Raw genomic sequence first — 15347 nt, forward strand, 5'->3', positions numbered from 1 at the left:
TTTATAAATTCGTTATAACGAATTATCCAATTTGTTTAAACGAATTGAAATCTTTATAAAGATTTAAGGATTAGTTTAAAAGAATTTAATTCCTTATATTAAATTTGAGAATTCGTTTAAACGATTCAATTCGTTATAACACATTTCTGAACTATAACGAATTCAACAAATTAGTTATAATAAATTAAATTCTTTATAACTAATCAGAAAAAAAAAAATTAAATTCGTTTTAACGAATTTGACATCATTAACACATGTATATGGAAAGTCATAAATCTGTTATATACTGTACATCAGAGATTTTCCGCTAGATCATTTCAATTTCTATATTCCTTAAAAAAAAATTAAGTCGTAGCTCATATGAAACCTTTTGCAAAGGAAAGAAATCGGATATTGTCTTGCTCATTAGGAAGTGTACAGTAAACATTTCAAACGAATAGATCATGCTTATTAAATGCAGAATCCTGAGTGTCTTTATTTTCTTGAAAGATATAGGATTGCCATCATCAAAAGTCATTTATCCAATATAGATATCATAGCCCAAGGGACAACAAATATACTGAAACGCAAAAGAAACGCATTTTGAGGAAATATTGGCATCACATCGGGAAAAGAAAGAAGGATTTTATACGGAATATTAGTACAATAATTATGATTAACAGCTACAAACCCTTGAAAACCCAAATTATTGTTAAATGTTTTATAAATCATGCATCTTTTTTTATTTCTGTTAAGAGGGTCAAAATCAACTTCCGGTAGTGGAATGAAAATCATTCAACCGTTAAATTACTGATTTGGCTTAGTTGAAGATGTCCTAACTTTTTAAGTTATAACCTGTATATAATTTTCCCCCTAAAATTAGGATGTTGCGTTTCTTTTGCATTTCAGTATTTTAAGCTAAATGATATATTAATATCCTTAAATTTGTCCTGATAATGTACAATGTTGATAACTAAATTAGACGGCGAGATTCAAAAAGGTTTTAATTTTTTGAATGCTCGTATAAAAAACAAAATGTCTCAAATGCTTTTAATGAAAAGTGGCACGACTTCAAATTGCTCACAATTAAAACAAGAGGCCCATAGGCAACATCGCTCTCCTAAACACTTGCTCTAGAGAAAAGCAGAAATCAGCTCTGTATTGAAAAGTCTATATACAAAAGTGGGTTTACCATACTCTCCAAGGCCCGTAGAACGCAGGGTGGGGAGCACATATTTCCTGAATATAAATTTAATTTTGAAGCAGTTTGGCCTCTCACTTTTAGTTACTGTACGGTCGAACACTGGCAAATTCCAGCATTTTGAAAAAAATAATGTAATAAAGAAGGAGTGGCCCCATCCTACCCCTGGGGTCATGATTTGAACAAACTTGAATTTACTTTGCCTGAGGATGTTTCCATATAAATATGACTGATCAAGGCTTTGCTTTTCCCTATATATTCCTCTGTAAATTTTTGGTCGCCTGATGTGGTCCCACCCTAGCCCTGGTCATTACATTTACAGTACCTGAGAATGCTTCCTTAAAAATATGACTAATCATAGTTTTGCTGTTCTTGAGAAGAAGATATTTAAATATTTTTCCTAATTATTCTTATATAAAATTTTAATCACCTATAAGATACCAATGCAATGATTTTAAATATAAAAGTCACCATGTTTAGTTGAGTTGATCATCAACAGATGTTACGGTACACTTCGAATGATATTAGAAACAAAGCTGAAGCACACATAATTGATACATTTGCTTATTCGTATGTATTGTTTCTTTATCTTAGATTGTAAATAATTTTTACCAAACAATAACCTAAGTATAAGTGCGAGATCCCATTAAACACCTAAAAGTTCTTTAGAAATTTCACTGTACTCAATGTTGAACAGGATTGAATTTATAAATTTTGAATCATATGCCAGATAATTTTCCACTCTCTCCTAAGATTTTCCATATTGAAAGCATATATGAAGGGGTTCACAACAGAATTCAAACAAGAGAGTATAGCAGCAATGAACAAATGTTTCTGTGTTCCATGATCAAAGAAGGATACAAAAACCATCGGGCCAGAACAAAAAAGAAGTGCAGCAATAATAAATCCGATTAACTTCATCGATCCAAACAGTTTCTTATTCATTTGATTTATCAACTGATTACATCCAGAGTTAGATACGGTTACTACCTTGTCAGTAAAAATTGATGACGTTGCATTCTGTTTAGCTTGCCAAGCAAATGTTCTTTTGTATCGTTGACGCATCTGGCCAATTGTTAAAACATAAAATAAAATTGTCAATGACAATAGTATTATAGCTGTAGATTGGAAATAAATTATCATAACTGGATAGCGAGCACCAAAAACGCACTTAAATTTGCAGAAGAGTAGTTTATCTGCAACATGGCGGAACTGAACCATAGATATGTTGAAGCCAAGGACAACAATCCAGAAAAGGATATAGACTACATATTTCCTATTGTTCTGCAGCAATTTTTTATCCAGACCTGTACCAGATATTTTCAGAAATCGATGAAAACTGATGAGGAATGTTTGGCAAAACGAAAGCGTAATACCACTGATAAAAAGCACACTAGTGAGAACACATGGAAAATAGGAGTCAGCCAATTTTTGAGTAAAAAGGCGAAGTCCACCAACAAACACACTTATTCCAAGAACCATATCCTTAATAGACAGACAAAGGACTAGATTGAGGTGCGTGTTTTGTCTCAATTCCTTGCTAAAGATGAGAGTTATGAAGACAAAGACATTAAGGATGAATGCTGTGCCTCCAATAAAAAATCCCACAAGGCCTGAAATCAGCCGATCCTTGTCTGTTTTATGTATTGTTCCAATCAATGTCGCTAGGATATCCTCCTTTGCTGTTTCATTGATGATATACTCCAGGCAACTAGGCATATTATCTCAGACACTAAAACTAAACAAAAAATGCTACTAAAATCCTGCAAAAAATGACACCAGAAGAACGTAAAAATCCATCATTTTATGTCCAAAGTTACTTTATTTTTCTCAATTTCATGGTTTATTTAAGTAAAAAACTTATAAATTCAACACGGCACCAATTTTTGGTGAATTTGGTCAACTTGACCATTATAGCAAATTTGAGTAAGAGGAAGTTTGGTTTCTTTGGACATGTTTTAAAACAAAAACATCGATTATTCAATCAAAGTCATGGCTTAGAGCAAGGGATAAATTCACTATAAGAATGAAAAGGGCATAATATAGTTTTACAACCCTTGCACGATTATTTCACTTATACGAAACGTCACCAGCTGGACTTCAATTTAGATCTTTACTTGAGACTCAGGGCCAGTGAGGTATTTTAGTGAGCCAACATCTGTCGTGACACGGGGTCTCGATTTTTAGTGTCTCCCTTGAAGGACCAGCAACTTTCACTTGAAAGTGCCAAGCGCTAGCCGTAGTAACAGTTGCTACCTTTTTATAGACTTGGGTTTTTCGCCAACCCACGACCTTTCGATCGAGACGCGAGCAATCTACCAGCTGATCTACCTAACCATAATTTACCTTGTACGGCATTATTTTTCTTTAATGTGTGGCATCTTCAACAAGAAACACAAACAAAAATATATCGTCCTAGAGAAAAGCATGGGGGTAATACTTTTCTGTGGTTGATTGGTTTTCAGTTAATGTACAGTGTATTTTTCACGAAAAGATAAAGTTTAATGACCAATACAGTCCCTTCAATGTAAGTGTTTAGGCTTTGGGGTAAAGGATATATAACCTTAAAAGGGAATCGATAAAATAAATTCCGATCGTATGAGATGGAATTGTACGGAAGCCCAATAGTGCAAACCAATATATACTAAATAAAAAAAAAATAAATAACACAATAAAAAACGAAGTTATAAAATAAAAAACGTAATTACAAAATAAAAAACCGAAACTAATAAAAAACGAAATTATTACACAGAAAAAAAAACGAAATTACAAAATAAAAAGCGAAATTACGAAGCCCCCCCCCCCCGAAAAAAAAAAAAAACGAAATAAAATACTGACATTAAAAGTGCATGGTAAGGACGTGAACCCATGAGCCATTCCACATAATGCACATTCGTGAAGTTTCAGCACGCGAGAGCGATATACATTGTATATCTTAAGGTCCATACTATTCACTAAGAAAATACCTAATTAAAAAGAACAGTTTTATGCAAGTGTGTGCATTGTTTGATCATAACTATAACTGAATAGAAATACAGATTTGAAAATTTATCATTTAAAATACGCGATAAATAGTTATATATAATGCAACACTTCTATTTAAACTTTGATAAAATGACTATGAAATTAGAAATATATTGTTTAAGTCTTAATGAAGTAAACAGTCATTACAACCTGCTGTATGTATAAACACTTTGACTTGTTCAATTTTTTAGCACTTTCTCTCTATAATTCTTTTTTGATGATATCGAACAAACCCGCAAAATCTGATCGGTAACGTATCATTTTACAGCATTGTTGTGGTTTGCGATAAGTTGACTAATGATGTATAGCCATGGGAATTTCTAAATGTTATAAATTTCATGTTGTAAACATCGGAATCTTGACAAACAGACATGTATATCCTAAAATATTTGGTCAATTGCTAGTATAATCTCTGATATTTCATGTCCAGATTTATTTTGTTATTTCGTTTTTTATTCAATAATCCATTTTTTTTTCAAATTTAGTTTCGGTTTTTAATTTTGTAATTTCGTTTTTATATTTTATAAATTCGGTTTTTTTTTTTATTTTGTAATTCCGTTTTTTTTAATTCTGAATCAATAATTTCGTTTTTTATTTAGTTTCGGTTTTAAATGTTGTAATTAATTTTGTTTTGTATTTTATAATTCCGTTGTTTAATTTCGTAATTTCGTTTTTTATTTTGTAATTCAATTTTTTTTTAATTTAGTTGTGGTTTGCACTATTGGGCTTCCGTAAAATTGTGTTTGTTTGCGTGAGGCAATTATAAATAGCATGCATACTCTAATAAAGTGAATTGTAGGAAAACTACCGAATTGAAACGTATAAAAATGCCTTTGAAGTACTGTATAGTTTGCCATTTTTTTTTTCTTGAAACAAAAGGTTATGTCTATGATTTAAATCATAGATAGAAATGGCGTTTTTAAACAGTTTATGAATTAGAGTAAAATCAAAAGCAACCCCTTTTTGATCCTTGACTTTTGTTTATTTTTTCAATTCTACCTTCAAGAGGTAAGATATATTTAGGCACATTTACTATGCATAGGATTTCTGTTTAACTCTTAAAGAGCTCCCATACCTCTTACATCAGCAGAAAGAAAACTGTGCACTCTAATTCTAGGATTTAGAAAGTCAATGTATTTTTCAAATGATATTTCATATGTTTTTCATCAATTCTGAAAAAAAAATGAACATTAAGTTGAAAAAAAGTTTTCAATATAATTCAGAATTGTTTAAAATACTTACTTTACCCAATAGCGCTAAACTCCAAAACAATTTGTAATGACAAATGCAATTCCTTTGTCTGAATTCTCCTTTTGATCAAGGCAGTTTATATATCTGTGTATTGAAATATAAGCTACAACACTCTGAAACAAGACCTTTATATCAGGACGACTTGTTTTAAAAAATCAATTTATTGTTATGGGTATAATTCTGTGTTACCTACAGTAGTAGCAGGGAAACGTTAAAAGACGCTTACTTCTCGTCAATCGACTTAAATTTATGTCACATGTCTTCAGCTCCTAGAAAAGCTGCATATGATGCCATGCAAAGCCTCCAGTGTACGACAGTCACTGTGTTTCGAAAAAAAGCCTGTCTTACCAAACGTGAGTAGACATGTTGGTTTTGGCTTGCCTGTCCGTCCGCCTGTCTAGCAGTTTCTGTATTAAAAATCGTGTCCAGGCAATAACTAGAGAAACTTAATTAAATGCACGACAAAAAGAGGTGTATGTTGAAATCGCGCATTAAGTGATTGAGGTGCAATATGAAAAGCATCTATCCTTCTGTCTTCGACAATGCAGAAGTGAAACAAGAATTAGATAGATTACACGATCAGTATGTACCGGTCCCCGCTGACAAAGCAGGTAACAACATTGTCTTTGTAAAGCTCATTATTTGAATTGTATTTTAGAGGAACTAGGATTTAATTCTGCTTGTGGTAATTCAAATTATACCCATAGCACCCTTTCTAAAGAGGAAATTCTTCAAAACTATATGTCAGTTTTAAATATTTTTAATATTAACAACAATCAAAACGAATTTGAACTACCATACGCATACTGGATTCCAAAATCCATAAAAAAATCCTTACAAAGATACAAATTTACAAAGCGGGTTCCGGTAAATGTTCTACCAAGCCTCTTTCTTTACTCCTCATTAAAATATTTACAGCAGTGATTCCAAGACCTTGAATCAAGGTCATGTTTCAAAAGTCAAGGCAACTTAATAATCATCGTCTCAAGCCACGGTCCGGAGACCGCACATAGCTCTCTCCTACCCGTGGCTGCTTGATCACAAAAAGTTGTAATCTTGAATATTTACGCCTCTATGTTGTGAAGCCATGTGCAGCCAATGACAATATTTGTTTCCATCGGAATTGAAATCAGCAACTGACATCAACAGTAAACAAGAAATGTTTCGTTTACTGTGATTGGGTATTGAAAGGTAGCGCCAAAGTTCATTATCCGACTATGCTTTACTCACATTGGTTAATATTTTAATGAGCTGCGAAATATTCTCATCTCATTCAACCACGGCCAGAATGGGAGAGGATCGTACATTTTGGCCGTGGTTTGCGACGATATCGATGCTTAATAATGTGACACCGAATCATGTTTAGGCCTATGTCATACTGGTACTTTGGAACTTTGGAGTCCTTGATTGAATTTATTTACGACATTTATGTTAATGCTTATCACACAAAGGTGTGTGGTGGACTTAATTCAAGGTCATATTTCAAAATTCAAGGACCTGTTACCTAAAACGTGCAATTCCATGCTTTATAAAATGGGAGAAACAGGTTCCATAACCAATAATCTTTGGTATTCTTATACTTCACCTTGCTAGATTATTTTTTCTAAAACGTCAAAATACGCAAGTACACAGGACTACATTATAAGACTCTAAAGTTGGTCAACTTATGTGCACTGTTGAAAAAAAATTAATGAATAAAAATGTAATGATGTAATGATAAATTTTAATTATCGATTTAAAAATTTTATCAAAAGGTTGTCTGGTTAAATCAGGGACATCGCATTCATATCGGAAAAGAAGGCCACCTTTAAAAAATGTTTGTTTGCCCTCTCCCGACCAACTGATTAAAAACGGCCGACTCAAAACATTGTTTGACGTCCAGGAAACAATTATTTTTTTTAATTCATTAATTTAATAACTACTTTTATTATATACCCAAGAGTGTATCACTGAATTTTACTGTAGATTTCGTACAATCACGTGACGGTGTGATCCGACTTTCCGGATCACCACACTGTGGTTTTCTGAATCCATATCACCCCTCTCTGAAATTGATGACGTAGTACACAGAAACATGACGTTATTTTTCATGCGCATCAAATGTTCCTAGACAAAATGCTTTGTTTAATGGAAAAATCTTATATAATTGATCTCAAAAGTTTTTTTTAAAACTATATTTTGCTAGTTGTAAGGGGGTATATAATAAATTTATCATTATAACAGTAACTTGATCCGAAGAGCCGTATCACGTCTCATTGACAGGCGCGGATCATCAGATCAAACTCGACGCTTCGCGTCTCGTTTGATCTGATGATCCGCGCCTGTCAACTCGACGTGATACGACTCTTCGGATCAAGTTACTGCTATAATAATGTATATTATTATATACCCAAGAGTGTATCACTCAATTTTACTGTAGATTTCGTACAACCACGTGACGGTGTGATCCGACTTTCCGGATCACCACACTGTGGTTTTCTGAATCCATATCACCCCTCTCTGAAATTGATGACGTAGTACACAGAAACATGACGTTATTTTTCATGCGCATCAAAAAGTTCCTAGACAAAATGCTTTGTTTTATGGAAAAATCTTATATAATTGACCTCAAAAGTTTTTTTAAAACTATATTTTGCTAGTTGAAAGGGGGTATATAATAAATTTACCATTATAACAGTAACTTGATCCGAAGAGCCGTATCACGTCTCGTTGACAGGCGCGGATCATCAGATCAAACTCGCCGCTTCGCGTCTCGTTTGATCTGATGATCCGCGCCTGTCAACTCGACGTGATACGACCCTTTGGATCAAGTTACTGTTATAATAATGTATATTTATGTAATAAATTTTCGTGGTTTGAAGGAAAAACGGTTTTGGGGAAAGTGATTTCGTGGTTTACGACATGTTGCTAAGAAAGTTCAAAATTCAAACTTTTGTGGAAGACATGAATTCGTAGATATCTTCATACAACAAAAACGACGAAAGTTACCCCCCCCCCAAAAAAAAAAAAAAATTACTGATATCACGATAGATATTTATTTCAACACATTCAAACATACTTTAATTATATATTCCACACGATTTAATTACCGGTAAGTTAAATCTTCAATTAATTATAAATACTTATTTTCAAGTGAAAACCAATAGGCTTAGATACTAGTTTCACCTCCGAGGGTAAGATACTGGATTAATTCAGAGGTTAGGATACTGGCCTCAACTGAGAAGGTAGCTAAGATACTAGCCTCAACTCAGAGGGTAAAATACTAGCCTCAACTCAAGGGGTAAATTACTACTGAGCTCAGTTCAGAGGTTAACATATTAGCCTCAACTCAGAGGGTAAAATACTAGCCTCAACTCAGGGGATAAAATGCTAGTCTCAACTCAGAGGATAAGATACTAGCCTCAACTCTGAGGGTAAATACTAGCCTCCATTCAGGGGATGGGAATATTAGCCTCAACTCAAAGGTTAAAATACTAGCCTCAATTTAGAAAGTGAAATAACAATTTCAATTCAGTGGGTAAATTACTAAGATCAACTCACAGGGTAAATTACTAAGCGCAATTTAGAAAGTAAAATACTAATCTCAATTCAGAGGTTAAAATACGAGTCTCAACTCAGAGGGTAAAATACTACCTCAACACAGAGGTTAAGATACTATAGAGCAATACAACCTTTCCTTTTAATGACATTAATCGATGTCAGTGATGGCTGTCGGGAAAAAAATAGCATTACACCCGATAATCAAATTAAATTTATGATATATTCTTATGTTATTGATATATGTTAAATCAAGTAGTCTGATGAATAACAGGCTTGTTATTTGAATTAACGTAGAAGTTGACATCGAAGCTATGTTAAGGCTTCCCAAAGCTTTAAAACACGCTCAAAACATAATATGTCATTGCGAGGTGGTTTTGGTTTTAATTTATAAGTATTGAACTTAAGTACTTCCAATTTATAGAGAGGGTTTCCTCGGCTATATATAAACATATTTGTTATGATATCACACGACTTTGTTGATCATGTGACGGTCATTTATAATTTTTTGAAGTGTTTCATATAAATCACTTCGGCGCAGGTGATTAACACAATTATTATTAACATTTTGTTATATAAATAAACTCATCGTATCCTTGTGTATCCGAAATGTGCTTGGGAAAAGTCATAGTATTACTTAGATACAAAATATTTCATGAGAAATTCAACTTATCTACAAATTTTAGGGTATCTTCCACACAATATCGTAAACTGTATTAAAACAAAGCCATCACACATTTTTCCCAAGCAAGATTCAGTTAGAGAACAACCTCTTCTTACAGATTTCCACAAAAATTCTCAGATTAATCCTCATTAATCACCTGCGCCAGACTCTTTTATACACACAAAATAAATTCTACCTCCAACCACGGGTATAAAACATTTCAAAAGTATATTTTTCATAAGCATTTTGAACATGCTGAATTTCAATCAGGGGTAGGTAAGCGGTGTATTTTTAAAATATTCGGACATATAAGACTTAAAAAACCTTTAACTACCCGTGAATTTTGCAATAGCTATATAGCATTTTACATTCAGTTTGAGAAGAAGTGTTAAGTTCATGACACTCTCCCCGTCATAACACCTCAAGTTTGCACTGACTTGACGTCATTTTCCATTATGACGTCATATTTTGGTAGTTCAGAGATGTGAAGGCACAGGGTGCACTGTGATATTCTACGGGAAGCTTTAACCTACCTGCAATCCTCTTTTAACAATTTATAGCTTTGTATATACCGGATATGCAAATCGGCCTTTGCGGATCTGTTAGTGTCTGAAGCAAATCACGTGATCTTAAACAAACGTATTTAAGCGAGCGCAGCTAAGCTGCGAGGTTCTTTTGAATCCAGGCAGCAGAGACAAGAAGTGTGTTCGTTCGGAGATACGGTTAGTTGGGTGGATTGCCTAATACTGAGGCTTGCCACGATTATTTTATCAATACTAATACTATAATAATAGGTGGATTGCCTGAGACGAAGGCTTGCCACAACAAATAAGTAGTATTGCGTGACTAACCATTTAGAGGCCGACCATAGAGGGAGGACAACCCCTCAGAGGCTTGCCTGGTAACCTTCATAGACAGTGTAAGTCTCTGATAGCAGTGGATGACTGTACATCTGTACAAGGACGACTCAGTATATCTTCTGTTGTCGGAGGCTGACCACTAGTTGTAGGTTGGCATCGTGACAGACACTACAAGCCGGAATAAGGCATAACTGGTGTCTGTCCGATGGCATTTGTGAACCTCCACTTTCTTTTATCAATATAAGGCTGACCTTCAAGTGTGATTTTCCCCTAAGTAAGGGAAGGACCATATCTGTATAAATTTGCAGGCCAATCATTTTAAATAATCATTTTTAAGAGGAAAATTATTTGTTATTTTATTCATCCAAAATCGAGATCCTGGGATCAACCAGGTACGGACCCCTCAACACGTTACACTCTTATTGTGACACGATTGAGGTGTTTTTGTTTGAAGTTTGCTGTTCTGTATTAGCAATACAGAACGGGAATACGGTGGGCGAAGCTACTTTCCGTTCTGTATTAGCCATGTATACTGTCTTGTATTAGCCAACTGTCCTGTATCTAAAATACAGCAAGGTCTAAAAATAAATCTGATTCAATTTATCAAAAGCACGTAGACATAGTAAATGCTGATTTTTTTTCCTATTATAAATTTTGAAGAAATATTTCCTTAGGAATGTAAAATGTCAAAATTTCTCAATCACTTTTAAAAAATTATTCCACACAGAATCTACACGTTATTTCGATCCAAACGAAAAGGAAAATTCGCAATTATGGAAAACATCGTATGTTGGATAAATTCCTGAAAACCTGTTTGCTTTCCCTGCTTTTTTGTGTCCCCTTCAAAATAGTAAAGCCAATGGGTTCGCGGATGCAGCATACATTACGTGAAATTCTCCCCCTCCCCCCATTTTCCACTCTTCTCGTGCAAACTCAAGTCCATTTTTCAGGTTTTTTTTAAAATTTCCTCTTAAATCCTTATCGCCTGTAGCTCGAAAAACTGTCTGTATCGCCTGTATGTGTATCTAGTTATACTGAGATTTTGAGACCCCTGAAATAAATTAGGATCAATCTCCAACAAGGTTAAATCGTCCACCTTATCAATTAAGACTGACTTCAAGTCTGTTTTGTCTACCCCGTTGTCAAAACTAATCTGACTAAATCTTATGTTGTCAGTGGAAATATATATACTGCGGATGTATACTCCCCGTCGAGGCCTCATCTACAGAGAGAACAAACGAACTCTGGCGGAAGTTTGGATGCTGCAAAGCTATGAAGTGGGTGGTGCTTTTTTTGATTGATCGTGTCACAAATCATTTAGAGAACTCGACAGGTTCTGTATCGTAGATACAAATTTGGGGGTGGAGACTCGTGCTACGCACTCGTCCACCCCCAAATTTGTATCAACGATACAGTACCTGTCTCGTTCTCTAAATAATACTTAAAATATTGTCTTTTCAAAATATCGTTTCCGTCCTTGGTCTAGTGAAATTAACTTTATTTCATAAAAGAGACATATTCGGTACCATCCTATGTGGCAATTCTTTTTCATGTTGTTAGTGAAGTTTTATGTGTGAATCATCAAAACAGATATTAAAATTCATTTGATATTGTAAGGTTCAACGTTTGTTATCAAAGAAATGCTGTGATTATGTGCATTGTAATATATGAATTTGTTTGGCTCTACCAAGTAAACTTTATTTTTTCAAAATATGCTACAAAATGAGAATTGTTAGATGTAATTCCTGAAAAAGATATATTAAAGCAAAAATCCTTCCCTTCCCAGCAAGAAACAAGCAGAAATAAAAATGTGACACTGATGCATGTTCCAAATCAATTTATTTTGTATACAGTAACGTTGGGTACATGCTCAATATTTTATGTAGATATTAAGAACTTCAGCTCGTCCATACTCTGAAATCCAAAATAATACTTTAAGTGCATGGAATCAACAGAAGTTCAAAAAAAGTCTGCTATTTACTAATTACAAAGGTTGTCCCAAATTCCGTAGACTGAGTTCATATCTTTAATAGAAATGAATGAATCTTTATAAAATTTTCTGCGTGCATGGATAGAGTGAGTGTGATGTTGGCAGGTAAAGTAATAAGTTTTAACACGATTTAACACGATTACTTGAAAACATTTCGAGTAATAAGATTTGAAGTGTCATCGTTCTCTGAGCAATCCCCGATGTCAAAAAGATAAATGTCAATGGTTCAGATTTTGGGGCGAAAATTCTCTAGTTACGAAAATCAAATTCTTTAATTAATCATAAAGAGTATGGATATAAATGTGAAATGTCTTTAAGTTAATTATTATTGTGTGATTAAACATTAAAATATATGAATAAAGTATGTACATGTATGAATGAAATATGGAGATAACGAACAGTATTCAAGCTCAAAAGTCCATTGAAACACTACAAATCGGGAACAGAGGAAACACGGACCTCTAAACAAACATTAGCTGTGGGATCACGTGTCATGAAAGAGTAAGCATAACCTGTCGACCCGTTATATTATGTGCTCATTGTCATGTTTAAATATTGGCCGAACAATTAGTATGATTAATTGATTGAATGTTGTTTTACGTCCCATTCGAGAATTTTCACTCACATAGAGACGTCACCATATACCGGTGAAGGGCTTCAAATTTTGACCTTAACTCGGCACTCAGGGCCATTGAGCAGTGAGGGATATTTATCGTGCAAACGCCTGCTGTGACACGGGGCCTGGATTTTTAAGGTCTTATCAGAAGGATCCGCAACTTTTACTTCAAAGTGCCGAGCGCATGGCGAAGGAACAGTTGCTACCCATTTTTTTTTATCGACTTCGGTCAGTCGCGGCCGAGATTCGAACTCACGACCTCCCGATCATGGAGCGAGTGTTCTACCGACTGAGCTACCGTGAACGGTAACAATTAGTATGAAAAACGTCAATCAACATTCGACATAATGATTATATCGACCATAGAACTTGCAAAATTGTGACTTTAAATGATATTGTAGATATCCTTGTCTCATCAACTTTTTTGTCAATAGCTTGTCTTGTTTTAGAAGTCGAATAAACTTGGAGATATAAACCCATATGCAGGTGATAAGGATATATTGCTACATAAGTAAGGTCAGTTGACGATTAAAAAGTTGAAGTCGTCATGTTTATCATAAAGTTTTGTTGTTAAGTTACAGTTAGCGTCTTTTTCTAGTAAAATAATCAAATATGAAACAGATGTGTCAGACTCTGTGCTATCTTTCTTAATTCTTTTTTATTTCAAGGTCACTGGGATAGATCGAATCGACATATGAATGGAAGTAACTATTGTTAATAGCTAATACGTCGTCGATATTTCTATACGTCGAGTTGAAGACCACAGCTAGTGTACTCTTCTTCTCATTTATAAGTTTTTGAATAAATTCCTGCTTTATATGAATACAAAAATAGGACTGCTAATAACTGGGCACAGCTTGTACCCATGGGGATTCCGACAGATTGTTGAATACCTGATCTCCAAAAAAAATTATAGATATTGCCAATTAGAAACTCGAGCATTTTTTTAATATCTACCTCCGGGTACTTGTGTCAAAAATTTGTGATTTCAAATTTTCTAAAAATTCCTTAGAGTTTTTAAGTAACCACATCTGATTTACACATTTTCTCGAAAATATTGTTGTATAGTACTCTTGAAGTTTCTTCACTGCTGTTAATATTTCAGTGAGGAGTAAAGAAGAGGCTTGGTAGAACATTTACTGGAACCCGCAATGTATCTTTGTTTATAAGGATTTTTATGAAGTTTAGAATTCCAATGTTGTTATGGTAATTCAAATTTCAAATTCATTGTGATTGTTGGGAATATTAAAAATATTTAAAACTGACAAACGATTTTGAAGAATTTCCTCCTTAGAAAGGGAACTTTGGGAATAAATTGGATTAAAACTTGCAGAATTAAATCTCAGTTCCTCTAAAATACTAAAATGATAAACCTTGCAAACAAAAACGTTGTTACCTGCTTTGTCAGCCGGGAACACTACATACTGATCGTGTAATATATATCTAATTTTTTTTTCATTTCTGAATTATTGAAGACAGAAGGATAGGTGGTTTTTATATTGCCCCTCAATCGAGCTCCAAGTCGAAGAAATTGTATCCGTTTTCTGTTGATTAAACGCATGTCGACGACTGACAAACGCATCAACATTTAAGAAAATCTTCACTTTAGGGGACAGACCCCTGAAAACGGTTATTTTTTCCCAGATGAGAGCTTTCGTACCATGTAGAGTTTATGTATATATGCGTGGTACGTCTTTTTTAAACGTGGGTTTTCTTGACTGACAGTGTCAGAATCTTTATTTTAACAACTTTTTCAAGTGTATTTAAAGATTCAATTTTTTTAAAAATTCATTTTACATGTAACAATCCAGAAGACTTTTGGGTACTGCACCGTCTTCTTACACCAGACAATGAAGTATTTTATTTAAATACTCAATGTTTGTCCATGAATTTATTAGTTTTGTTGCTTTATACTACACATGTATGTACAGAGTTTCATTAATTTGCGGCACCGGGTTCGAACAATGACTACGGATTTTTGTGACAACCTTCGTATATGTATTTTCTTTTTTAATATAAAATTAAAAAATGAATTCTGTGACGTCTTTTGTGTAACCTTCACATTAACTGTCATTTACACTGTAACTATGATTTGAAACTCTTTAATTCTTTTCGTGATTTTCTTAGGATAAATGAATAAAAATTTCCTTTTGGACGTATATTTTATAATGAAGACTTACCAAATTTTTGCCATCTGGTAACCGTCCCATTAGGACTGTAGAGAA

The 15347-nt window shown here is 33.9% G+C and overlaps 2 protein-coding genes across 2 annotated transcripts in view; both read right to left on the reverse strand.

Moving 5' to 3' along the window:
- Positions 1-1885: 1885 nt before the first annotated feature.
- On the reverse strand, positions 1886-2899 carry LOC133192832 (cannabinoid receptor type 1B-like). Its single transcript, XM_061328839.1, has one exon. It carries the CDS (start codon positions 2897-2899, stop codon positions 1886-1888), a length of 1014 nt encoding a protein of 337 aa, XP_061184823.1.
- An 8119-nt stretch (positions 2900-11018) lies between these two features.
- Positions 11019-15347, reverse strand: part of LOC133192833 (uncharacterized) — a 9768-nt gene continuing 5439 nt past the window's right edge. Inside the window, exons 4-5 of the mRNA XM_061328840.1 lie at positions 15303-15347; positions 11019-11077 (exon numbers count right to left, since the gene is read on the reverse strand). The exon at positions 15303-15347 is cut by the window's right edge and continues 143 nt beyond it. Of these exons, the coding sequence (XP_061184824.1) occupies positions 11019-11077; positions 15303-15347 (104 nt within the window). The remainder of the gene's footprint in view (positions 11078-15302) is intronic.

This window comes from Saccostrea echinata, unplaced genomic scaffold (genome assembly GCF_033153115.1).
Source record: "Saccostrea echinata isolate AGI-Se365-2 ecotype Australia unplaced genomic scaffold, CSIRO_AGI_Sech_v1 ptg000025l, whole genome shotgun sequence".
In the NCBI taxonomy this organism is placed as follows: Eukaryota; Metazoa; Mollusca; class Bivalvia; order Ostreida; family Ostreidae; genus Saccostrea; species Saccostrea echinata.

Coding starts and splice junctions, on each gene's coding strand:
- LOC133192832 (XM_061328839.1), bottom strand. CDS start 2,899: ATGCCTAGTTGCCTGGAGTATATCATCAATGAAACAGCAAAGGAGGAT.